At 38.6% G+C, this 26,109-nt stretch overlaps 1 protein-coding gene across 3 annotated transcripts in view; it reads left to right on the top strand.

The window, feature by feature from the left end:
- Positions 1–26,109, top strand: part of LOC100517188 (collagen alpha-4(VI) chain-like) — a 150,103-nt gene that overhangs the window by 58,975 nt on the left and 65,019 nt on the right. For all 3 annotated transcript variants that reach the window (XR_014825028.1, XM_084991763.1, XM_084991764.1), the window contains exons 14-19: positions 1,388–1,459; positions 3,276–3,302; positions 4,755–4,799; positions 7,925–7,978; positions 11,393–11,455; positions 11,988–12,053. Coding sequence is in view for 2 of the 3 variants with exons in the window: in XM_084991763.1 (XP_084847889.1) it covers positions 1,388–1,459; positions 3,276–3,302; positions 4,755–4,799; positions 7,925–7,978; positions 11,393–11,455; positions 11,988–12,053 (327 nt within the window). In the remaining variant the exon portion in view is untranslated. The remainder of the gene's footprint in view (positions 1–1,387; positions 1,460–3,275; positions 3,303–4,754; positions 4,800–7,924; positions 7,979–11,392; positions 11,456–11,987; positions 12,054–26,109) is intronic.

The raw sequence follows: 26,109 nt of genomic DNA, 5'->3' as shown, positions 1-26,109 counted from the left end.
AGAATGGATAACAACAAGGTCCTGCTGTATAGCACAGTGAACTATATTCAATATTCTGTGAATAAACCATATGGAAAAGAATATGAAAAAGAATACATATAAATGTATAACTGAATCACTTTGCTGTACAACAGAAACTAACACAACATTGTAAATCACCTATATTTCAATAAAATGAAAAAAAAATGACAACTCCAGTGTTTTTGTAAGAATATCCTAAAAACATTTTACCCGATTTGGAAAATACAAACTTTTAGAGATGTAGGTGAGTGAGACAAATGTCTACTTATAGCATTTAACTTAGTTATATGTAAACACTTTAAAGTCTTTCATTACATACAAAAGCTATATAGAAATTCTTTTTTTCTCGTGTATTATCAAACCATTTTATTAACAATTCTTCCCATGTAATTTCTATATCAGTTTCTTCAGCATTACTGCAACAACTTTTTGGAAACATCACATGAAGTGCCCAAGGGTACATTTTGTTCACTTCTTGAGTTGTTAAGGATAAACCACTTTTATGTCTGTTTACAAAGTCTGTCATTGCAAAAAAAAAATTTTTTTTTGGCTGCACCCACGGCATGTGGAAATTCCCAGGCCAAGGATTGAATTTAGACCACAACAGCTATGACGCCAGATCCTTAACCCCCTGAGCTACCAGGGAACTCCCATGTCATTGCAAATTTTGCTTTCAGCTTCAAAAACCCATTGCTTCATTTTTGTAGTGAGGGTATTTTTATACGTAATCACAAATCTATGGTTTGTGAAAGCAATTGTTAAAAGTCTAATTTATTTGAAATTGTGAGGTCTCACCATCATATGTAATAAATAATCTCTGTTAGATTTCCTTACCTCCTTCCCCCCACCCCCTTTTTAACTGATCTGGTTGGTTACCTCCATAAACATCCCATAGATATCTCAAATTAACTCTGACTGGGTGGCAATACCATGCCATTCAAAGTTCAAAGTAATAGAGAGAGCCCTCTTGTTACTGACCTGGGTTCTTGGCCTTCCTTAACCAACAGAAATTAATAGGAGCCCAGAAAGAAATTCAGGCAAGACTTTATTTGGGGTCCCTGCTGCAGCAGAGGGGTAGCAAAAACAAGCAACAGGTTACTTTGCTCTCTTGCTCCCTGGGGGTGGGGGCAATGAGCTGTTTCCTTATAAGGGGGGGAGGGTGGGGGTGAGTCCCAGAGTCAGGTTAGAGGGATGGTGAACATTCTGATTGCCTTGCAGGTGATCTAGTCAGGTCTTTGAGGATGTGGCAGGGTCATAAGGACCCTGCCTATTTTAGTCCTTCTGACAGTTATTATTGCTGGTTGGAGTTGGTGGGGTGGTGATTGAGAGACCTACTTCACTGCCTCCACATGTATCTATTCCACAGGGAGAAAGAGGCCCCCGAGGTCTTCCTGGACTCCGAGGTGATGAAGGATGCCGGGGTATGAGAGGGCCCAAGGTGAGCATGACCTGGAGCTGTGGAACCATTGTGCTATTTGTTTTAATCCCTTGAGTTTGAGGAAAATCCTAATTCTTCAGCATAGCTATGATGATTTAGCTCTTTCTCAGACTGAAGTAGAGCCAGAAGTAGAGCTTGAGAAAAGGAATCAAGTGCAAGTAGTTTATTGGGAGGGGACCACAGTGAACACTGGTTGAGGAGTAGAAAGGTCAAACGGGAGGGAAGGTGGCTTAAAAAGGGTGCATTATTCTCTGATTACTGATGGGGGTGGACAGAGCTTAGGCCTGCTTGGGAATATTGGGAGCCAGTGTCAGATGTGCACCTCAATGTTATTCCAAGGGAGGCGTGAGGGAAGTGGGATATTCACATACCAAATTCTCTCAGGATTAGTTGAGGGCTGTTCTCAGAGGGCATAATTCTTCAACACTTCTGGCATGTCCTGTGCTGTGAACAGCCTCTGGTACCAGAAAAAATTCTCCAGAAGAAGAGTCACAGAATTGGCACTTGGAAATTGGGCTTGAGAACAATGAAAAAAATTTTTAGTTTTTTTTTTTTTTTGGCTTTTTAGGGCTGCACTCGAGGCATATGGAGGTTCCCAGGCTAGGGGTCCAATCGGAGCTACAGCTGCCGGCCTAGGCCACAGCCACAGCCATGCCAGATCCGAGCCACATCTGCGACCTATACCACAGTTCACAGCAATGCCAGATCCTTGACCCACTGAGCGAGGCCAGGGATTGAACCTGCAACCTCATGGTTTCTAGTCTGATTCATTTCTGCTGCGCCACAATGGGAACTCTGAAAAAAATTTTTTAATTGAAGTGCAGTTGATTTACAATGTTAGTTTCAGGTATACAGCAAGTGATTCAGTTACATATATATGTATAAACTGCATACATAAATATAATCTCTATATAAATAAATATACAATGAAAATAATCTGAAAAAAGAATACATAATATACACATATATACATATTTTTTTAAGATTATTTTACCTTATAGGTTATTATGAAATATTGAAAGCAATGAAATTTAAACGGTAATGGGTAGGGCACCACTTTGCAATGGTTGCCTTAAATGCATCTTTACCTTCTAGGATTAGAGAATCTCTTTTAATATGGCCAGAAAGTTTTTTCTACAGCCTCAGAGCCCTATAGAGTTTTTCTGAACACAGGGACTGTCTTCTGCATATTCTGACCAGTTTCTCTTCCAATTAATTTGTCCTCCTGTTCCTGGAAGCCTTCTCATGCTCGTTAGTCAGCATAGCGTTTCATTTTTGTTTGACGAAATGTGGTTGTTGTAGTAAATGGCAAGCTGTGGGAGGGGAGAGGGAGTGGGAGGGACTGGGAGTTTTGGGTTAGTTGATACAAACGAATACATTTAGAGTGGATGGGCAGTGAGGTCCTACTGTCCAGCACAGGGAACAATATCCAGTCTCTTGGGATAGAACATGATGGAAGATACTGTGAGAGAGAGGGGTATATATATATATGGGTCACTTTGCTGTACATCAGAAATTGATACAACACTGTAAATCAAATATGCTTTAATAAAAAAAATAAGTGGCAGGTCACTACTGTTTTTGGCTCACTCCTAAAGGGTAAGGAGTTAGAAGGTGCAGTTTTCTCCATGTCACAGGTTCAGGGGAGTGGTACTCAGAATACCGCGATGCTCCTTATGGTTCCTGGAGAAGAAATCTTCATTTTGATCTAAAAATTGCGTTTTCTTAAAATTAGGGAACACATGGTTTCCTCAATAAAATTATGATTTTAAAGTCTCATTCAAGCTCAGTTGTTTTTCTTTCTTCTTAATTTTAGGGAGCAAGAGGATTTTCAGGAGAAAAGGTGAGTGACATTCCTTACTCTTCTAAAACTGGAGAATAGTTTCTTTGGGAAACATAATACCAAGTTCACTTGTTTCTCTTTGGCTGGAGTGAGGTGGGGCCTAACACTTTTAGAAAAGGGGGTACGTCAGATAGTATTAACAGCAAAACTGCCATGCTAATGAATGGCTGTTTGTAAGGTGTGTATTTCAGGTTTAAGGCAGGGATCTTTATGATAATTTTCAAGCCTTGCTAACTGTACAGTAAGTGAGCCATACGTTTATCTGGAAGAGTTGGTCCTGAATTCAAGGTGTGGTCAGAAGGGTCTGGTCAAGCTGGGTGTCGCATGGGAGAGGGATGCTAGGACGGCGCTTGTATAATAGGGAAGGGCTTTACATTCAGATTCAGGAGCAAAGTATCCATTTGCTCATTCATTCCTTCAAAAAACATTTATTAGGTATCTCGTCTGTTCCCCACATCATCTTTGAGAATGGTTGCAAAGTGATGAACAGGTCGTACAAGAGCTGATAGAGCTCCTTTACTGAGGCCTCTTGGTACCATCATGCACCTGCTGTGGCCTGTGACAAATATACGGTGTAATTTTAGTCCAAGAATTTTGTGTACATATTTTCATGCACTGACTCAGCTGTACTTTGGCTAAAAAAATATGCCTGAAACCTGATTTGTGACCAGTAGGAGTAAATCCACCATCCCACACATGTAAAATGCATCTTTTTCTGATTGCAAAACTCCAAATTTTTTTCTTCAAGAGATCCTTTATAATAAATATTTGAACCGTCATTTTGAGAGCGTTGGCAAAGTGAAGGCCTCATAATTTGGAAGTGATGGAGTTCTTGATGGGCTGTCACGATGCAGCTGCTAGTTTTTGTTCTCATCACTAGTTAGCCCTGTTTTTTCAGTTCTTTTCTAAGGAAGTTTTTTTTTTTTTTTTTTCATTTTAACTCTTTCAAAATGCACACACACGCATCCACACTTACTTAGTTCTAACTTAATCTGCAGTCTTCCAAGTTTCCATTATGCAGATTAATTCTGGCATATTTGCCAGTCTTTTTAAATTAAAAAAAAAAATCAATGGCAAAAAGACCGTTGTTACTATGTAGACGACCGTGAGAAATGTTTCATTCAGTCTTGTGAGGGAGTTACAGTACCTGTCACAGCATGAACATTTAAAAGGAGGTCTTTCTATCCATTCAAAATCCGAGTTCCTTTTTTTCTGATCTTTTTCTTTAGCACCTGAAACTGTCAGGAAAAACAGTGTGTAACACTAATCCATTTCAGGAAGAAAATAACCATTGCTTTTTAACACTTAAATGCAGTGTATAAATGTTGTTTTGGGAGGTGTGGACTCTTCTGCCAACTGAGGACAATATTAGCAAGGAAACTGACATCAAAGCAATAGCCATGTAATCTGGTCCTCTTGTCCCTAAAGTTCTCAACTTCCTTTGCTCCACAGGGCAGCCCTGGTGAGGAAGGTCCTGATGGCTTGGATGGAGAACCGGTACAGAAAATTTTTCATTACATGTCTCCAGCCCCTCCCTGCCCTCACTAGTTTGGGGGCGTTAATAGTTTATACTTGTCATGATTAGTCTAGAAATTAAAAAAAAAACATGCATGTTCAACAATGTTTAAAGTTAATTTATGTATTTGCTCTTTTTTCTAGTTGAAATATAATTGATTTATAAAGTTTTGTTAGTTTTTGGTGTGTAGCAACATGATTCAGTTTTATATATATTCTTTTTCAGATTCTTTTCCTTTAGATTATTATAATATGCTGAGTATCGTTCCCTGTGCTATTCTGTAGGTCTGTGTTGGTTATCTCTTTTATATATAGTAGTGTGTGTATGTTAATCTCAAATTCCTAATTTATCCCTCCCGCACTTCCTTTCCCCTTTGGTAACTATAAGTTTGTTTTCAATGTCTGTGAGTCTCTTTCTGTTTTGTAAATAAGTTCATTTGTATCTTTTTTTTTAGATTCCACATATAAACAATATCATATGATATTTGTCTTTGTCTTAGTATGATAATCTCTAGGTTCATTCATGTTGCTGCAAATGGCATTATTTAATTCTTTTTTGTGGCTGAGTAATATTCCACTAGACATATATACCACATCTTTGATGGACATTTAGGTTACTTCCATGTCTTGGCTATTATGAATAGTGCTATATGAACATTAGGGTGTGTATATCTTTTTGATTTAGAGTTTTGTCTGGATATATGCCCAGGAGTGGGATTGTAGTATCACATGGTAACTCTCTATTTAGTTTTTAAAGGAACATTCCTATGTTCTCCTATCCTCAAAATATAAGGACCAAGAAACTTAGCTCCCATAGCACATATTATTGTCCAATATCTTCTTTCCATCTTTTTATTTTGCTAAATTCTACCAACTAGATATTGTTCTAATTATTGTTTTATGTAGTCAGTGCTTATCTGGCTTTACCCAAGTATTTATTACTACCACTGATGCCTTCAAAAGGACATGAAAATATTAATGTTTCTTTTGCCTAAGGTACAACTTTTAGAGAGTTTTTCTTTAATGAAGGTTGTAAACTTCCTTGGTTGTTTTTTTCTCTGAAAATCTTATGAATTCACCCTTCTTCTTGAAAGATTGTTCTTGGGTAGATAATTATTTTCTCTCAATGCTTTGGAAATGTAATTTCATAGTCTCCTGGCTTCCACTGCCTTCTTTCATTTTTGCTGTTAAGACGTTGCTCGTCGGAATTCCCATCATGGCTCAGCAGAAGCGAATCTGACTAGTATTCATGAGGATGCAGGTTTGATCCCTGGCCTTGCTTGGTGGGTCAGGGATCCGGTGATGCCGTGAACTGTGGCTTAGGCCGGTAGCTGTAGCTCCAATTTGACCCCTAGCCTGGAAACCTCCATATGCTGTGGGTGTGGTCCTAAAAAGACACACACACACACACACACGTTGCTCATCAAATAACTGTTTTTCCTTTGTCAGCAATCTTTACAAAAATTAGGCTGTTTTACAAATTTCCATTTGTTTCTTGTTACCTGCAGTTTCAATACGGTGTGTACAGGTGTGGATTTATTTTCATTTAGCCTGTTTGGGACTTATTAGGCTTTTGAATCTGAGCATCTGTATCATCTCTTGAGTTTTGGAAACCCTTAACTTATTATCATTTTGAAATTAAAAAATTCCCCATTTTCTCTATTATTTTCTTATGGAAGTGTAATTACAAATTTATGAACCTTCTCATTTTATCCTCAATGTACCTTAGCCTCTATTTCATATTTTATATTTCTTTATCTTTCTGCATTCTGCATTCTGAATACTTCCTTCATTTTCTAGTCCACCAGTCTTTACATCACTTGTATTTAATATGCTATTTAACTTGCCAATTGGATTTTTAATTTTGGTTATTCTAATATTCACTTTAAGAAATTCTGTTTGACTCTCAAATCTGCTTGGTCCTTTCACAAAATATATAGTTGCTTGATTTTTTACTCATTCTTTTTGGTTATTTAAATGAATTAAACATTCTCATGATAATTTCAATATCTATAGTTATTACAAATTTGTAATTTGTTGTCTGTTGGTTCTGCTGTCTTCTCCCTTATGTGTGTTGTGACTTTTGATTGAAACTTTTTTTTTTAAGATTTCAGGTTTATTTATTTAGATTTTTTTTTAAAAGGGCTGAATCTGAGGCATACGGAAGTTCCCGAGCTAGGCGTCTAATTGGTGCTGCAGCTGCCAGCCTGCACCACAGCCACAGCAATGCAGGCTCTGAGCCACGTCTGTGACCTACACCACAGCTCACAGCAATGCCGAATACTTAACCCACCGAGTGAGGCCAGGGATTGAACCCTTATCCTCATGGATAATAGTTGGGTTCATTACCGCTGAGCCACAACAGGAACTACTTTTTTTTTTTTTTTTTGTATTTTTTTTTAAATTGATGTATAGGTGGTTTATAGTGTTGTATTAGTTTCAGCAAAAGTAATATAGCAAAGTGATTCAGTTATACATAGATACATACGTTCTTTTTCATACTCTTTTCCATTATGGTTTATCACAGGATATTGAATATCATTCCCTGCGCTGTACAGTGGGACTTTGTTGTTTATCTATTTTACACATAGTTTTTTTGTATCTGCTAATCCCAAACTCCTAATTTATCCCTCTGCCACTGCCTTTCCCCTTTGGGAACCGTAAGTTTGTTTCTATGTCTGTGGAAACTCATTTTTGATGGAATTTTTATCTGTGAGAAGTCATCGAGGCTTGAGTAGAGGTTGCTTGTTTCTGCCACGTCTGTGGTGGCAGTAACTCCCGGGACCATGTTAAAATAAGTGACCACCTGTGGTTTTTCACACCATACACAGAGGATCAGCCAAAGGTTATTACTTCCTGCTTTCTCTTTATTCTGAACTCCAAGGATGTCCCTTTTTCTTTAGCAGCTCACTTATGTATGTAAGATGTCATTTAATTTGTTGTCTGGATTTTCAGTTGTTTTTCAAAGGGAAGACTGTTCAGGGCATCTAGTCTTATCATGCAGGCAGATTTAGAACTTTCTGCTCTTGGCAAAAACGTGAAACTATCTGAGAAGAGTTTCCGCGTGACTAATGTAACAAAGATTCTCTTCGTATTTCTTTTTCTAGGGTGATCGTGGAGTCCCAGGGTCATCTGGAGAAAAAGGAGATCGAGGAAACAGGGTAAAGTGCAAGGATGTTCTTCTCTCCAGTTTCTCATACTCCTGCCTCACAAACTGACCTTGGCTCTGGGAAAGAATCCGCTAGTGGCTTTAGTACTAGTGGGAGTTAAAGGGTGATAAATACAAGATGAATATTTGGAAACTTTATTTAAGGCTTGACTCTGCTGATAGTGAAATGAGTAATATAAACCAAATTACTTTTATACTTTATCATGTGCCTCACTTCCAATCTCAAGCTTTTCATGGCTCCTGACACCAGTGATCTAGTCTGACATCCAAGGCCTCTCAACCACATGCTTCACTAATCTCAGTCAAGAAGTGTCCTTCCCAGCCAAATTGTGCTTCTCACTCTCCCCTGAAGAGTCCTTTTGCTGTGTCTTGGTCTGTGTTGGGTACCCCATCCTGGAAACCTTTTCCCTACCTTTATCTTTTATGTTAAATTTATTTTATTGAAGTATAATTGATGTACAGTGTTGTGTTAATTTATGCTGTACAGCAAAGTACATATATTCATTCTTTTTCATATTCTTTTCCATTATTGTTTATCACAGAATATTGAATGTAGTTCTCTGCATTGTGTGTATTTCTGTAGAACCTTGTTTATCCATTCTATATATAATAGTTGGCATCTGCTAATCTTAAACTCCAAATCCATCTTCCTTTATCCCCTCCCTGCTTCGATCTTCAGTCTTTATTTGTGTATCACTTTTTCTTCAATTTCCATCTCCTCTCTTTCCTCCTCATGATGTAGTGATCTCCTCTTTCTCTGCATCCTTCCAGTGTACACTGTTCACACTATTGGCTTGACATTATCTTTTTGTGTAAAGGGAGGCAGAAACCTGGCATATGTAGTGTACCTCTCCCTTGCTGTGCCCATGGCAGACATTATTAATCAATTATGGAATCTACCCTGAAGGATCTGTCTCAACCCAGGATTGTAATCAGCTTCTGTTGATTCACTGGGTTACATTTCACTGGGGGTAAAATTTTATTTATGTTTTTGTACCTCTCATGGAATTAGAGTAATGCTTTTATCCCTAGATGTGCATTGATTTCCTGATAAGTGAATCAGAGTGTCATAAGACATGCCTCTTGATCAAGGTTCAGTTTTCAGCCTGCAGTTTTTGGATCAGATTTTGGAGAAGGTAGAGGAGACTACACTCATTCAAGACTGGAGAGCCTTCAGTTTCCACTGAATTTTGCTAAACTCAATAAACACTTGTTAAGTGCTTCCTACCTGTAGGACGTTTTCGTAGACACAAAGAAGGGTTCAAAGATACATAAGTCATAGTTATGACCAATAAAGAGCTGGTTAACTGGGGCAGGAGATAATATTTGTACAGGAAGGACCCTAATGTAAGATAGGATAAAATAAAATCTGTAAGAATGGTGCAAATAAAGAGTCAGTGGGAGCTTGGAGAGGAATCTGAAACAGAATGGCCTTTCTCCATCCAATCAGTCATCAGAATTTATTGAGCATCTGTTGTAATCCAGGTGTGAGTGTAAAATGAGGAACAAGACAGGTACAAGTTCTGTATCTGAGAACTGGCCTCTATGGGGAGAGACAGACATGAGTGAACTAATCATGGAAGTAGATGTAAGACTACTGCTGACATAAGTACATGAAGGGGGAGGTAAATAACAGAGGGGTCTGATCGAGCCTGTGCCATCAGGAAGGCTTCATTGAGGAAGTGAAGATGAGATGAGTAATAGCCAGATCATGAGGGAAGAGGAAGCGGGGAGAAACCAGCCTTCCCTCCTGGGCACTTGAGAGTATATTTAGGGTGGAGAGGACCTGGGCATTTCTGGGAATGCAAGAAATCAAGGCATTCTCTACACAAGACCTCTGTGAGAGACACACACAGGGTATCCCAGGTTAACAAAAAAGGAAAAGCTTAGAATTAGAAGAACTCAGGGCGGGTCTGGACAAACAAGGATTCCATTTCAGTAGGAATGGAGGGTGAGGAAAAAAAAATATAAAGAGTGGGAGGGAAGTCTGGAAGGGTGCGTTGAGTTGACTTAATGCTACATTTAAGGGTTTTGTTTTTCTCTACTGAGCAATCAGGTATATTGAAAGTTTCTGGGCAAGGAAGACGCATGTCCAAAGCTACAGGTTTGGAAGATTAGTGTCTGGGTCAGAAAAAAGAGGGACTCTATGCTGGACAAAACATAATAGGAACCATATGCCAGGCTTTGTAGTCATCATTTTTTAAATTTTATTTTTATTTTTTAATTGTAATCAATTGTTATTTTCCAAGACATTTTTTTTTCTACTGTACAGCATGGTGACCCAGTTATACATACATGTATACATTCTTTTTTCTTACATCATGCCCCATCATAAGTGACTAGACATAGTTCCCAGTGCTACACAGCAGGATCTCATTGCTAATCCATTCCAAAGGCAATAATTTGCATCTGTTAACTCCAGGCTCCCAGTCCATCCCACTCCCCACCCCCTTGACAACCACAAGTCTATTTTCCAAGTCCATGATTTTAATTTATTATTCCACTGAATCTTGATAACAGCCCTATAAGACATATCTGTTTCGCAAATGAGAAAGTTGTCTTGATTTCAAAGAAATTAGCCTTATTAGTACATTAAGCAGCAGGATTGGAATGTGGAATTAAAAAACCCCCTCTTACTATTATATCAGGCCAGGGAAGAGGTAAGGAGAGGTCTCCAGTAACAATATGAGGTGGCTTCTTGTGGAGGCCAGAGAACACCCTATTCCCCATGTGTCTAAAAGCCAGATCTCAGGGGGGTCCCCTCTCAGTATTCTCAGAATGTGGTTCGTACCCTCCAGAACCAGGTACATAACATCATCTGAGGAAGGTTCCTGTGACTCTCTGGCTCTGTGGGAACTATGACACAGAGATGGTACTATTAACAGCAGGTTTTAAGGGAAGCAACATTTGCTCATCATGTCGTAGTCTTATGGAAAGTTGCTCCACTTCTCTGTTTCCCTGTCTATAGCAGTCAGGAGCTCTGGATGCATTTTTCTCTTTTTTCTCCTCTTTTTCATGACATCTTGATCTGCTAATGCTGTGTATATATCTGTGATGGGCAAAACCTTCTTTTTCTTACGTATGTTTTTGTGTTGGAACACCAGGAAGTTGTGGAAAGATCCAGGGAATTGGTGATTGGGAGATGGGGATCTGATTTTCTCATGCCCAAATGGGTTGATTCTTGAGTTTGTGAGGGTTAAATGAGGTAATGCACACCTAGGCCAAACATACCACATATTTCCAATAAAGGTAGGTTATTTTCTATGTCTCAACCTCACCTTCTTGGCAGCTAATGCTTTAAAGATGAAGTACTAAATTGCTCTTTTAATTGGAGTCTCACGTCCCCTCTCCCTTTAGGCAATACATGATTTTAGAAAGTGATTTTTTTTTTTTAATGTGATTTTAGGGTTTGACGGGGCCACCCGGACAACGTGGTGAGCGTGGAGAGCCTGGGCTAAGGGGCGATCCTGTGAGTGGTGATTGAAGAATGTCTGCTGCTTTAATCCAGGGACTGTGAACTGTGCTTGGGTAGAGGCAGAGAACATTGAATTGTTCATTAATGAGACATCTGCTCAGCCTGTCTTAGTATTGCAACAAATAAGAGATTTGAGAGGAAAGCCATCTTATAGAACATTTGGGCTCTTAAAGAGTTTGGAGCGAGTTCCCGTCGTGCCTCTGCAGATCGAATCCAACTAGTATCCATGGGGGTGCGGGTTCGATCCCTGGCCTCGCTCAGTGGGTTAAGGATCCATCGTTGCTCTGGCTGTGGTATAGGCCAGCAGCTGTAGCTCCAATATGCCATGGGTGAAGCCCTAAAAAGCCAAAAAAAAAAAATTGGAATTTTAATTGCATTGGGTTTCTGGGATTCCTGAGAAGGCCCACACAATGAAAATGTACCCCTTTGGTTCCTTTCTTTTCTTTCTTTTAAAACTTATACTTCCTGTACTTACTTTTCTTGTCTTTCCCGTCCATTTGAGCTAAGCAACCTTTTATTTTCTCAGGGGGATCCTGGAATTGATGGTTTCATCCAAGGCCCTAAGGGTGAAAAAGGAAGGCGTGGACACCAGGTAAGATGGACTCTGTTCACTTGGGGGTACTGGTACCCATGGGAGCAGATGCTGTCTGGGATGGGAGACTTGGGCATTCAGACAGCAAAGAAAACCAGAGTGGAGTTCCCGTCGTGGCTCAATGTTTAACGAATCTGACTAGGAACCACGAGGTTAGGGTTTGATCCCTGGCCTTGCCAGTGGGTTAAGGATCCGGTGTTGCCGTGAGCTGTGGTGTAGGTGGCAGGCTCGGCTTGGATCCTGAGTTGCTGTGGCTCTGGCGTAGGCTGGTGGCTACAACTCTGATTAGACCCCCTAGCCTGGGAACATCCGTTTGCCGCGGGTGCAGTCCTAGAAAGACAAAAAGACAAAAATAAATAAATAAAAAAAATAAATAAACAAAAACAAACAAAACCCAGCGTGCAAACCTGTGGGAATCCACTGTGCGTGGAAAGCAGAGCTGAATGCTAATCCCCACTCACATCCACCTACCATCCTTGTCTCCTAGTTTTTTTTTTTTTTTTTTTCCTTGAGCAAATCTTATCTTTCACATGAGTAATATAAGTTACTTTACCTCTTTTGTTCTTGGTCTCTTCATCTTCAAAGTGAAACTATAAGGGAGCTCCCATTGTGGCTTGGCAGTTAAGAACCCAGCATAGTGTCCGAGAGGATGTGAGTTTGATCCCTAGCCTTGCTCAATGGGTTAAGGATCTGGCATTGCTGCAAGCTGCTGTGTAGGTCGCAGATGCGGCTTGGGTCTGGTGTTGCTGTGGCTGCAGCTCTGATCTGACCCCTAGCCCAGGAGCTTCCATATGCTGCAGGTGCAGCCATAAAAGGAAAACAAAAAGAAGAAAATGAAACTATCAGACTCGATGCTTAAGATGTTTCCAGTTTTAAAATAATGTCTTGATTTAAAAGTTGCTGAGGGTCATCACACTGCTGGCTTACTTTTCATCACTGCCACTGTTAATTATGTGTATCAGGTAGTAGTTATTTTTAAAGGTAAGATCCTTGTCTAGTTCCAAATACTACAAGCATCAGGACAAGAGTCATTACAGAAGGAAGAAGACTTGTTGCCTTGACTAATTTGTTGGAAGCTATTTTTAGATTTTTATGCCTCAAACATTAAAACGCACGACTCTGAAAATGACTAAAACAACCCAAGTGCCACTGACCACACCATTCATCCCTCCCATTTTCCAGGCTTGAGATCTACATAGCCAAATGCTTGCAACTGTAGAGAACTTCTGTTTGCTTTGAACTCCAATTTGCATCCTTTGACCAAACCTTAGACATCAGTTCTTCTCCCCAGATTGTGACCGGTTTGCAACCCTTTTATATATGCCCAAGGCCCTTAATACAATCTTATATAATTTTGTAAAAAGATGCATGTGGAAGTTCCCAGACTAGGGATCGAATCAGAGCTGTAGCTGCTGGCCTATGCCACAGCCACAGCAACGCGGGATCCAAGCTGTGTCTGTGACCTTCATCACAGCTCAAGGCAACGCTGGATCCTTAACCCACTGAGTGGAGCCAGGGATCGAACCCACCACCTCATGGATACTAGTTGGGGTTGTAATCAGCTGAGCCACCATGGGAGCTCCTTGCGTAGATATGTGAGAAAATTGTCATGACTTGTAAGAATTTCTCATCCTGTTGTCAATTGCAGTGATTTTGAACCAACTGAAAGGGTTTTCTTTCTTGGGTTGATGTCAAAGAGCCCTGTGAATAGCCACTCACTCAGCTATGGGATTGAGCTAAGAGAACATCAGGGCAGCAACCCTTAACCCATCCTGGCTCCAGTTTCCTCATCTACAAGTTCGGACTATTAGAAAAACCATTTCAAAGTTTCTAGGAGTCTGTGGTTGCAATGGAAAGAAAAGTACTGATTCATATAAACTATGGTTTGCTGCCTCTAGACAAACTGTTCAGGGCTGTGTCTGTCACAGCAGCAGAGCCAGTGGAGAGAGCCTCCTGCCTGCACCTTTCAGAGGTCTCCATCACTGACTTTAGCCAAAGGTTAACCTTAAACACCAGGTCCCTGAATTGTGTGCCCAGACAAAAACTGTCATACTGCATCTCCATCCCCGTGCTCACCTCCAGTGCTGAGCTCAAATAAGGGTCCTAACTCAGTGTTCTTTGAATAGATTTGGATAATCGGAGTCACTCCCACCAGGTACCTAAGCCTGAGGCTGTGGGCTGCTGACATTCTAGCCTGTTAAGTGCTATGAGAAGAGAGCCCACTAGAGGGCGGTCTTTCCTTGGTATTATTCTGAGTTGCGTCAGGAGCAGATTTGGTGTAATGTGCATGGGGAAGGGGCCCTGATGATGATAGTTTTTCAAACCAAGCAGAGAACCTTGACCATAAGACAAGCATGTGGAAAAGGATGGGAAATCTGTCACGGCTTCACGCCTCTGGGCAGAATGAAAATCAAGACAACCTTTTGGGGAGGCCATCAGACAACACACATCCATTAGGACTGCTGATTTTTTTTTTTTTAATGATATTTATTATTATTATTTTTTACTTTTTAATTTTTTGTCTTTTGTAGGGCCGCACCCATGGCATATGGAGGTTCCCAGGCCAGGGGTTCAATTGGAGCTACAGCTGCCGGCCCACACCAGAGCCACAGCAACGGGGGATCCAAGCTGCCTCTACGACCTACACCACAGCCCACGGCAACGCCAGATCCTTAACCCACTGAGGAAGGCCAGGGATTGAACCCTGCAACTTCATGGCTCCTAGTCGGATTCATTAACCACTGCCACACGGAAACTCCTGTCTTTTTTTTTTTTAGGACTGCATTGCGGCATATGGAAGTTCTCTGATAAGGGAAATGAGATATCCATGATTGTCTTAGACCTGTCATAATTCATCCCTCGGGGCTGAGAGTGTGGTCGAACCAAATGAAACAGATTTTCTTAGCCAGGAGGGAGCGTTGTGTAGTCACAGTGGAAGCAGATGCCATGGTAGAAGACGGGCATATCCTTTGACCTGGTCTTTCCAGTTCTAGAGATTTATCCAGAAGCTTATCATGGACAAACACAAAGATTTAGCCCCAAGGATGGTCAATGTAGTGATTTTTAATCACTTTGGTGCTTAAATGTCCAACGATAAGGGATTGTTTATATAAATAATGGCACATCCACATGGCTTAGAATATTATAAAGCCATGAAAAATAATTTAGAGGGTTATTTCATAACAAGGAAAACATTCATGGTATAACATTAAGTGAAAAACCAAATTACAAACTCCCCTATTCAACAAAGGGTTCGCATTGTAGAATATATCTGTTTATCCTGGAAGGAAAAACACCCAACAGTTCAGCATTTCTTTAAATTTTTTTTTTTTTTTTAGGGCTGCACCTGCAGCATATGGAAGTTCCCAGGCTAGGGGTCGAATTGGAGCTGCAGCTGCTGGCCTACACCACAGCCACAGAAATGCCAGATCTGATCTGCATCTTTGACCTTCACTGTAAGCTTGTAGCAATGCCAGATCCTTAACCTGCTCAGTGAGGCCAGGGATTGAACCTGCATCCTCATGGATACTAGTTGGGCTCTTAAACCACTGAGCTGAAACAGGAACTCCAAGGCATTTCTTTTCCTTAAGCTTGTTTTCTGAATTGTTGAAATATTCTATGATGAACATGTATTACTTTTTACCCAACTTTTTATTTTGGAAAATTTTAAATCTGCAGAAAAAGTTTTAGTTTCAAGACTAGCACAGTGAACATCATTTGTTATCATTGGGACATATTTGCTTTATATCCTATTTTTTTTCTTTTTATGGCCACACTTGTGGAATATGGAAGTTCCTGGGCTAGGGGTTGAATCGGAGCTGCAGCTGAGCCCCACATCACAGCTACAGCAACACTGGATCTGAGCCACATCACAGCTTGTGGCAGTACCAGATCCTTAACCTACTGAGTGAGGCCAGGGTTCAAACCTGCATCCTCACAGAGACTATGTCAGGTTCTTAACCTGCAGAGCCACAATGGGAACTCTACTTTATCTATACAAATACATAGGTAATATATGTATATATTTTGCTGAATCATTTGAGGATTAATTAAAAGTATCATGATATTTTGCCTCTGAATGTTTAACATATATCCTTCAGGAACATTCTCCTACATTCAAAATCATCACATTCAAAATTTTAGTATTTATGAAAAATTATTTTCTAATGTATAGGTCATATTCAGATTGCCATGCTTGCCCCCCAAATGCCCATTCTGGCTGTTTTTACTGTTGTTCTGGGACTCGGTCAAGGACTACATGGTGCAATTACTTGTCTTGGCTTTGTAGTATTTTTTAGCCATGATCGTTGCCCAATTATTTGTCTGTTTTACATGACATTGACATTCCAGACCAGTTTTGCTAAACATTCCTCAGTTAGGATTTGCCTGATTGTTTTCTCATGACTAGATGCAGGTTAGACATTTTTTGAAAGGAGATCAGTTAATTCTGGACCCTTCACACCAGGAGGGACACTGTCAGTCTGTCTCATTATTGGTACATTAATTTTTGTTACTGGATTAAGAGAGTGTCCACCAGACTTTATTGTAGACATACTTTCCCCCTTCTTTCCAATGATTAACCAGTCTGGGAAATGATACTCTGTATATTTCTTATTTCTGAACAGCCTTTTCCCCAGTGGTTCTCACATCTGCCCAAATAATTCCTTTACAGTGCTGACCGCAAAAAAATTATTTACCATTAAAATGATTAAAATGATTAAATGACAAACATTTTAAGGGTCTTTATTATATCTAGACCAAATCTGAGAGTTCTTTACCTAAAACCTTCTCCCTCATGTAACCTACTTTATTCAAAAAAATTCCCATTGTAAAAGTAACACTTACTACAGATCCTTGGGAATGTGGGAGTAAAATGTAGAGAGAAAAAATGCAGTTGTTCCAGTAACCAAGAAAACCATCAGTTTATTGGACTTTCCTAACTTGCTGAGGTCGAAGCTACTCTCCTTGAAAAAGTCAGGAGAAGATCCCATGACCTCATTAAAAACATTTCTAGAACAATATGAAAAAAAAAGAGGAATCATCATTTTGTCTTTCTGCTTATTTGGAATAAGTTATTTTTTCACAAAATTTAGCATACTTGAAAAGAACAACATGGTAGCAATTTTTTTCTACTTTATAAACTTTTGATCAATGTAATTTTTTGAAATGATTTTTAGTTTTTCCATTATAGCTGGTTTACGTAATTTTTATTTGCTGTTACACTATTTTGATAAACATTCTACTTTAATGAACATTTCCCTTCTATTGTGGGATACTTAAATTATTTCAGGATTTACTTTGTTATTAGTCACAGTTGGAAGAGTAGCTTTGCACATAATCTTTTTGTTTCTGTTCATATTTTCCTCAATTTATGTATTCTTAATTGCATTAGCATGTAACGTCACTGAATAATTAACTAAAATATCCCCACTTGAGACCCAAGTTGGTTTTTCACTTCACCTGAAATGTTGACTCATTTTTGCTCTGGACATCACTCACTTTCACCCTTATGATCTTAAAGAAGTGAAAACAGTAGAGGATTTCCCCATTCTGACTGTATAGCCTTCCCCTCATCACCATCCTGTATCCATCACCATCCTGTATCCATCACCCGGTGTACGCAGAGACGACCTCTCCTGCATCCCATTTCTGTTTGTACATTTTTCAAGTATTAAGCATGTCTTGTTGGAGATGGATGCCTGCTGTCCCAGCATGGTGAACCCTGAGGAGCTGTCAGACAATCTTCAGGGAAAGATGCACACATCATGGATATTTTATTTTATTTTATTGGAATACAAGTTGTATTAATTTCAAGTGTACAGCAAAGTAAATCAATGATGCATATACATATATCCATTCCTTTTCAAATCCTTTCCCCATATATGTTATTATACAATGTTGATTAAATTTTCCTGTCCTATACAGTAGGTCCTTATTTCCCATCTATTTCATATATAGTAGTGTATATACATCAATCCCAATCCTCTAATTTACACCTCCCCACCACATTTCCCCTTTGGTAAACATAAGTTTGGTTTCAAAATCTTTGAGTCTGTTTCTGTTCTGTAGGTTCCAGTCTATCATTTTTATTAGATTCCACTGTTAGTGATTTCATGATATTTGTATTTGACTTAATTCACTTAGTATGATAATTTCTAGGTCCATCCATGTTGGTGCAAATGGCATTATTTCATGCTTTTTATGGCATAATATTCCATTGTATATATGTACCATTTCTTCTTTATCCATTCCTTTAAGAATGGACATTTAGGTTGCTTCCCTATGTTGGCTATTGTAAATAGTGCTGTAATGAACACTTGGGGTGCATGTATCTTTTCAAATAATGATTTTCTTTGTTTAGATGCCTCAGAGTGGGATTTATGGATTATATGGTAGTTCTACAATTTGCTTTTTAAGGAACCTCCATACTGTTTTTCATGGTGGTTGCACCAGTTTTTATTCCCACCAACAGTGTAGCAGGATTCCCTTTTCTCCACACCCTTTCTAGCTTTTATTATTTGTAGTCTTTTTAATGATGGCCATTCTGACTGGTGAGGTGTTATGTCATTGTAGTTTTGATTTTTCATTTCTCTAATAATTAGTAAAGTTGAGCATCTTTTTTTTATATAATTTTTTATTTTCCCACTGTACAGCAAGGGGGTCAGGTTATCCTTACATGTATACATTACAATTACATTTTTTCCCCCACCCTTTGTTCTGTTGCAGCATGAGTATCTAGACAAAGTTCTCAATGCTATTCAGCAGGAGGGGGAGGGAGTGGGAGGGATTGGGAGCTTGGGCTTATCAGACACAATTTAGAATAGATATACAAGGAGATCCTGAGCATCTTTTTAATATGCTTTTTGGCCATCAGTATATCTTTGGAGAAATGTCTGTTTAGATCTTCTGACCATTTTTTAGTTGGAGTGTTTGGTTTTTTTTTTTTTATATAAAGCTGTGTGAGATGTTTGTATATTTTGAAGATTAATCCCTTGTCAGTTGTTTGCAAAGATTTTTTTCCCATTCTTTGGGTTGTCTTTTCATTTTATTAATGGTTTCCTTTGCTGTGCAAAAGGTTTTAAGTTTAATTAGGTCCCACTTGTTAATTTTTATTTTTATTTTCATTACTCTAGGAGGTGGGTCAAAAATATATTGCTGCAATTTATCTCAAAGAGTGTTTTGCCTATGTTTCCATCTAGGATTTTTATAGTATCAGGTCTTATATTTAGGCCTTTAATCCATTTTTTGTGTTGTGTAAGAGAATATTTTAATTTCATTCTTTTATGTGTAGCTGTCTAGTTTTCCCAGAACCACATATTGAAGAGATTTTCTTTTCGCCATTGAATATTCTTGCTTCCTTTGTCATTGATTAATTGACTATATGTGTGTGGGTTTATTTCTGGACTTTCTATACTGTTCCACTGATCTATATGTCTGTTTTCGTACCAGTACCATACTGTTTTCTTTTTTTTGGGGGGGGGTGCCACACTTGTGGCATATGGCTATAGGCTAAGGGTCAAATTGGAGCTGCAGCTGCCAGCTTGCATCACATAGCCACAGCAACATGGGATCCGAGCCATGTTGTGACCTAGACCAGAGCTCATGGCAATGCTAGATCCTTAACACACTGAGCGAGGCCAGGGAATGAACCCACATTCTCATTGATACCATTTGGGTTCGTTGCCACTAAGCCACAATAGGAACGCCAGTACTATACTGTTTTGATGACTGTAGTTTTGTAATGTAGTCTGAAGCCAGGGAATTTGATTCTTCCAGTTTTGTTTTTCTTTCTGAAGATTGCTTTGGCTCTTCAGGGTCTTTTGTGTTTTCATACAAATTAAAAATTTTTTTTGCTCTAGTTCTGTGAAAAATGCCATTGGTAATTCAATAGGGATTACACTGAATCTGTAGATTGCTTTGGATAGTATGGCCATTTTGACAATACTGATATTGCCAATCCAAGTACATGGTATATTTTTCTGTTTGTGTCGTCTTTGATTTCTTTCATCAGTATCTTTTAGTTTTCAGAGTATAGGTCTTTTGCCTCTTTAGGGAGGTTTATTCTTAGGTATTTTATTCTTTTTGATGTGATGGTAAGTGGGATTGTTTCCCTAATTTCTCTTTCTTATCTTTCATTGTTAATATATAGGAATGCAAGAAATTTCTGTGTATTAATTTTTTATCCTGAAGCGTTACCAAATTAATTGATGAGCTGTAGTAGTTTTCTGGTAGCATCTTCAGGATTTTAAAATTTTTATTATTTTATTTAATTTTTAATTTTAATTTTTGGTCTTTTTAGGGCCATACCTGTGGCATATGGAGTTCCCAGGCTAGGGGTGAATTGGAGCTACAGCTGCTGGCCTATGCCACAGCCACAGAAACTCTGTATCAGAGCCATGTCTGTGACCTACACCATAGCTCATGGCAATGCCAGATCCTTAACCCACTGAGAAAGGCCAGGGATTGAACCTGCGTCCTCATGGATGCTATTCAGATTCGTTTCTGCTGAGCCATAATGGGAACTCCATTTTTTAAAAAAATTATAGTTGATTTACAATGTTCTGACAATTTCTGCTTTAGAGCAAAGTGACCCAGTTATAGATATACATACATTCTTTTTCTCACATTATCATCCATCATGTTCCATCACAAGTGATTGGATATAGTTCCCTGTGCTATACACCAGGAAGTTATTGCTTATCCATTCCAAATGCTATAGTTTACATCTACCAACCCCCAACTCTCAGTCCATCACACTGCCTCCACCTCCCATTTGGCAACCACAGACTGTTCTCCATGTCCATGAGTTTGTTTCTTTTCTGTAGATAGGTTCATTTGTTCCATATGCTAGGTTCCGGATATGTGATATCATATGGTATTTGTCCTTCTCTTTCTGACTTACTTCTCTTAACATGAGAGTTCCATTTATGTTGCTGCAAATGGCATTATTTTGTTCTTTTTATGGCTGAGTAGTATTCCATTGTGTATATGTACCACATCTTCTTAATCCAGTCATCTATTGATGGACATTTAGGTTGTTTTCGTGTCTTGGCTATTGTGAATAGTGCTGCAATGAACACAGGGGTGCATGTATCTTTTTCAATGAAAGTTTTGTCAGGATATATGCCCACGAGTGGGATTGCTGGATCATATGTTAGTTATTTAGTTTTCTGAGTTTTCCATAGTGGTTGTAGTAATTTACATTCCCACCAACAGTGAGGAGGGTTTCCTTTTTTCCACATCCTCTCAAGAATTTGTTATTTATAGACTTATTAATGATAGCCATTCTGACTGGTGTGAGGTGGTACTTCATTGTAGTTTTGATTTGCATTTTTCTAATAATAAAGACAAAAATAAGCCAATAAACCTAATCAAACTTACAGGCTTTTGCATAGCAAAGGAAACTAGAAAAAAAGACAACCTCTGGAATAGGAGAAAATAGTTACAAATGAGGCTACTTATAAGAGCTTAATCTCCAGAATATACAAACAGTTCATAAAACTCAACAGCAAAAAAACCAAAAAAAACAAAAACAGCCCAACTGAAAACTGGGCAGAAGACCTGAATAGGATTTTCTACGTATAGTGTCATGCCATTTGCAGTGACAGTTTTACTTTTTCTTTTCTAATTTGGATTCCTTTCATTTCTTTTTCTTCTTTGATTTTTGTAGCTAGGACTTCCAAAACTATGTTGAATAAAAGTGGTGAGATTGGACAACTTTGTCTTGCTCCTGATCTTAGCTGAAATGTTTTCAGCTTTTCATCATTGAGATTGATGTTACTGTGGATTTGTCATATATGGCCTTATTTTGTTGAGATATGGTCCCTCTATGCCTACTTTATGGAAAGTTTTTATCATAAATGGGTGTTGAGTTTTGTCAAAAGCTTTTTCAGCCTCTATTGAATTGACCAAATGTCTTTTATTCTTCAGTTTGTTGATGTAGTGTATATCACATTGACTGATTTGCGTATATTGAAAAATTCTTGAAAATCTGGGATAAATCCCACTTGAACATGATGTATGATTCTTTTAATGTATTGTTGTATCAGTTTGCTGATATTTTGTTGTGGATTTTTGCATCTATGTTCATCAATGATATTGGCCTGTTTTCTTTTTTATGGTGTCTTTGTCTGGTTTTGGTATCAGGGTGATGGTGGCTTCATAGAATGTGCTTGGGTATTCTTTCCACTGCAATTTTTTTTTTTTTTTTTTTTTTTTTTTTTTTTTTTTTTTATTTTATTTTATTTTTTTTATTTTTATTTTTTTTTAATTTTATTTTCCCACTGTACAGCAAGGGGGTCAGGTTATCCTTACATGTATACATTACAATTACAGTTTTTCCCCCACCATTTCTTCTGTTGCAACATGAGTATCTAGACATAGTTCTCAATGCTATTCAGCAGGATCTCCTTGTAAATCTATTCTAAGTTGTGTCTGATAAGCCCAAGCTCCCGATCCCTCCCACTCCCTCCCCCTCCCATCAGGCAACCACAAGTCTCTTCTCCAAGTCCATGATTGATTTTCTTTTCTGAGGAGATGTTCATTTGTGCTGGATATTAGATTCCAGTTATAAGTGATGTCATATGGTATTTGTCTTTGTCTTTCTGGCTCATTTCACTCAGTATGAGATTCTCTAGTTCCATCCATGTTGCTGCAAATGGCATGATGTCATCCTTTTTTATGGCTGAGTAGTATTCCATCGTGTATATATACCACATCTTCCGAATCCAATCCTCTGTCGATGGACATTTGGATTGTTTCCATGTCCTGGCTATTGTGAATAGTGCTGCAATGAACATGCGGGTGCATGTGTCTCTTTTAAGTAGAGCTTTGTCCGGATAGATGCCCAAGAGTGGGATTGCAGGATCATATGGAAGTTCTATGTATAGATTTCTAAGGTATCTCCAAACTGTTCTCCATAGTGGCTGTACCAGTTTACATTCCCACCAACAGTGCAGGAGGGTTCCCTTTTCTCCACAGCCCCTCCAGCACTTGTTATTTGTGGATTTATTAATGATGGCCATTCTGACTGGTGTGAGGTGGTATCTCATGGTAGTTTTGATTTGCATTTCTCTTATAATCAGCGATGTTGAGCATTTTTTCATGTGTTTGTTGGCCATCTGTATATCTTCCTTGGAGAAATGTCTATTCAGGTCTTTTGCCCATTTTTCCATTGATTGATTGGTTTTTTTGCTGTTGAGTTGTATAAGTTGCTTGTATATTCTAGAGATTAAGCCCTTGTCAGTTGCATCATTTGAAACTATTTTCTCCCATTCTGTAAGTTGTCTTTTTGTTTTCTTTTGGGTTTCCTTTGCTGTGCAAAAGCTTTTCAGTTTGATGAGGTCCCATGGGTTTATTTTTGCTCTAATTTCTATTGCTTTGGGAGACTGACCTGAGAAAATATTCATGATGTTGATGTCAGAGAGTGTTTTGCCTATGTTTTCTTCTAGGAGTTTGATGGTGTCCTGTCGTATATTTAAGTCTTTCAGCCATTTGGAGTTTATTTTTGTGCATGGTGTGAGGGTGTGTTCTAGTTTCATTGCTTTGCATACAGCTGTCCAGGTTTCCCAGCAATACTTGCTGAATAGACTTTCCTTTTCCCATTTGATGTTCTTGCCTCCCTTGTCAAAGATTAATTGACCATAGGTGTCAGGGTTAATTTCCAGATTCTCTATTCTGTTCCATTGGTCTGTCTGTCTGTTTTGATACCAGTACCACACTGTTTTGATGACTGTGGCTTTGTAGTATTTCTTGAAGTCTGGGAGAGTGATGCCTCCTGCTTGGTTTTTGTTTCTCAGGATTGCTTTGGCGATTCTCGGTCTTTTGTGGTTCCATATAAATGTTTGGATTGTTTGTTCTAGTTCTGTGAAAAATGTCATGGGTAATTTGATAGGGATTGCATTGAATCTGTAGATTGCTTTGGGTAGGATGGCCATTTTCACAATATTGATTTTTCCAATCCAGGAACATGGAATATCTTTCCATTTTTTTACATCTTCTTTGATTTCTTTGATTAAGGTTTTATAGTTCTCGGCATATAGGTCCTTTACCTCTTTGGTTAGGTGTATTCCGAGGTATTTGATTTTGTGAGGTACAATTTTAAAAGGTATCGTATTTTTGTATTCCTTTTCTAATGCTTCATTGCTGGTATACAGAAATGCAACTGACTTCTGAATGTTAATCTTATATCCTGCCACTTTGCTGAATTTATTAATCAGTTCAAGGAGTTTTGGGGTTGAGTCCTTAGGGTTTTCTAGGTATAGAATCATGTCATCTGCATACAGTGACAGTTTGATCTCTTCTCTTCCTATATGGATGCCTTTGATTTCTTTTGTTTGTCTAATTGCTGTGGCTAAGACTTCCAAAACGATGTTGAAGAGCAGTGGTGAGAGTGGGCATCCCTGTCTTGTTCCAGATTTGAGTGAGAAGGCTTTCAGTTTTTCCCCATTGAGGATTATATTTGCTGTGGGTTTATCATAAATGGCTTTGATTATATTCAGGAATGTTCCCTCTATACCCACTTTGGCGAGGGTCTTGATCATGAATGGATGTTGAACTTTGTCAAATGCTTTTTCTGCATCTATTGAGATGATCATATGATTTTTGACCTTTTTTTTGTTAATGTGGTGTATGATGTTGATTGATTTGCGTATGTTGAACCATCCTTGTGAACTTGGGATGAACCCAACCTGGTCATGGTGTATAATTTTTTTGATATGTTGTTGGATTCGGTTGGCTAAGATTTTGTTGAGAATTTTTGCATCTATATTCATCAATGATATTGGGCGATAGTTTTCTTTTTTGGTGGTATCTCTGCCTGGTTTTGGAATGAGGGTGATGGTGGCCTCATAGAATGTCTTTGGGAGTATTCCTTCTTCTTCAACCTTTTGAAAGAGTTTAAGGAGGATGGGCACCAATTCCTCTTTATATGTTTGATAGAATTCACCTGTGAAGCCATCTGGTCCTGGGCTTTTATTTGTAGGGAGTGATTTTATGACCTCTTCAATTTCATTTCTGGTGATTGGTCTGTTCAGTTGGTCTGTTTCTGCTTGATTCAGTTTTGGCAGGCTGTAAGATTCTAGAAAATTGTCCATTTCTTCCAGATTGTCAAACTTATTGCCATATAGTTGTTCATAGTATTCTCTTATGGTTTTTTGTATTTCTGCTGTATCCGTTGTGATTTCTCCTTTTTCATTTATAATTTTGGTGATTTGGGTTCTTTCTCTCCTCTTTTTAGTGAGTCTGGCCAGGGGTTTATCAATTTTGTTCACCTTTTCAAAGAACCAGCTCTTGGTTTTATTAATTTTCTCTATTGTTTTTTGAGTCTCTATTTTATTGATTTCTTCTTTGATCTTTACAATTTCCTTCCTTCTGCTGACTTTAGGACTTCTTTGTTCTTCTTTTTCTAATTCATTTAGGTGGAGGGTTAAGTTGTCAATTTGGGATCTTGCTTCTTTTTTGAGAAAGGCCTGTATTGCTATAAATTTCCCTCTGAGCACTGCTTTCGCAGCATCCCATAGATTTTGAGAGGTTGTGTCTTCATTATCATTTGTTTCAAGATAGTTTTTAATTTCCTTCTTGATTTCCTCATTGACCCATTGGTTTTTTAGTAGCATGTTGTTTAGTCTCCATGGAGTAGGTTTTTTCTCTTTCCTTTTCCCATGGTTGATTTCTAATTTCATGGCATTGTGGTCAGAGAAGATACTTGAGATAATTTCTATGCTCCTAAATTTATTGAGATTCGCTTTATGTCCCAATATGTGGTCGATTCTTGAGAATGTTCCATGAGCATTTGAGAAGAATGTGTATTCTGATTTTTTTGGATGTAGTGTCCTGAAGATATCAATTAAGTCTAACTTTTCTATTGTTTCCTTTAGGATCTCTGTTGCTTTATTGGTTTTCTGTCTAGAGGATCTGTCCATTGATGTGAGGGGGGTATTTAGGTCTCCTACTATGATTGTATTCTCATCAATATCTCCCTTTATGTCTGTTAATATTTGTTGTATGTATCTGGGTGCTCCTATGTTTGGGGCATATATGTTGATGATAGTAACAT

Source organism: Sus scrofa, chromosome 13, assembly GCF_054392235.1.
Source record: "Sus scrofa isolate SSC_HxYL_T2T_F1_AM1 chromosome 13, Sscrofa_HxYL_maternal_Yorkshire_Landrace_v2.0, whole genome shotgun sequence".
Classification (NCBI taxonomy): Eukaryota; Metazoa; Chordata; class Mammalia; order Artiodactyla; family Suidae; genus Sus; species Sus scrofa.
This window is presented reverse-complemented; position numbering and strand designations above follow the sequence as displayed.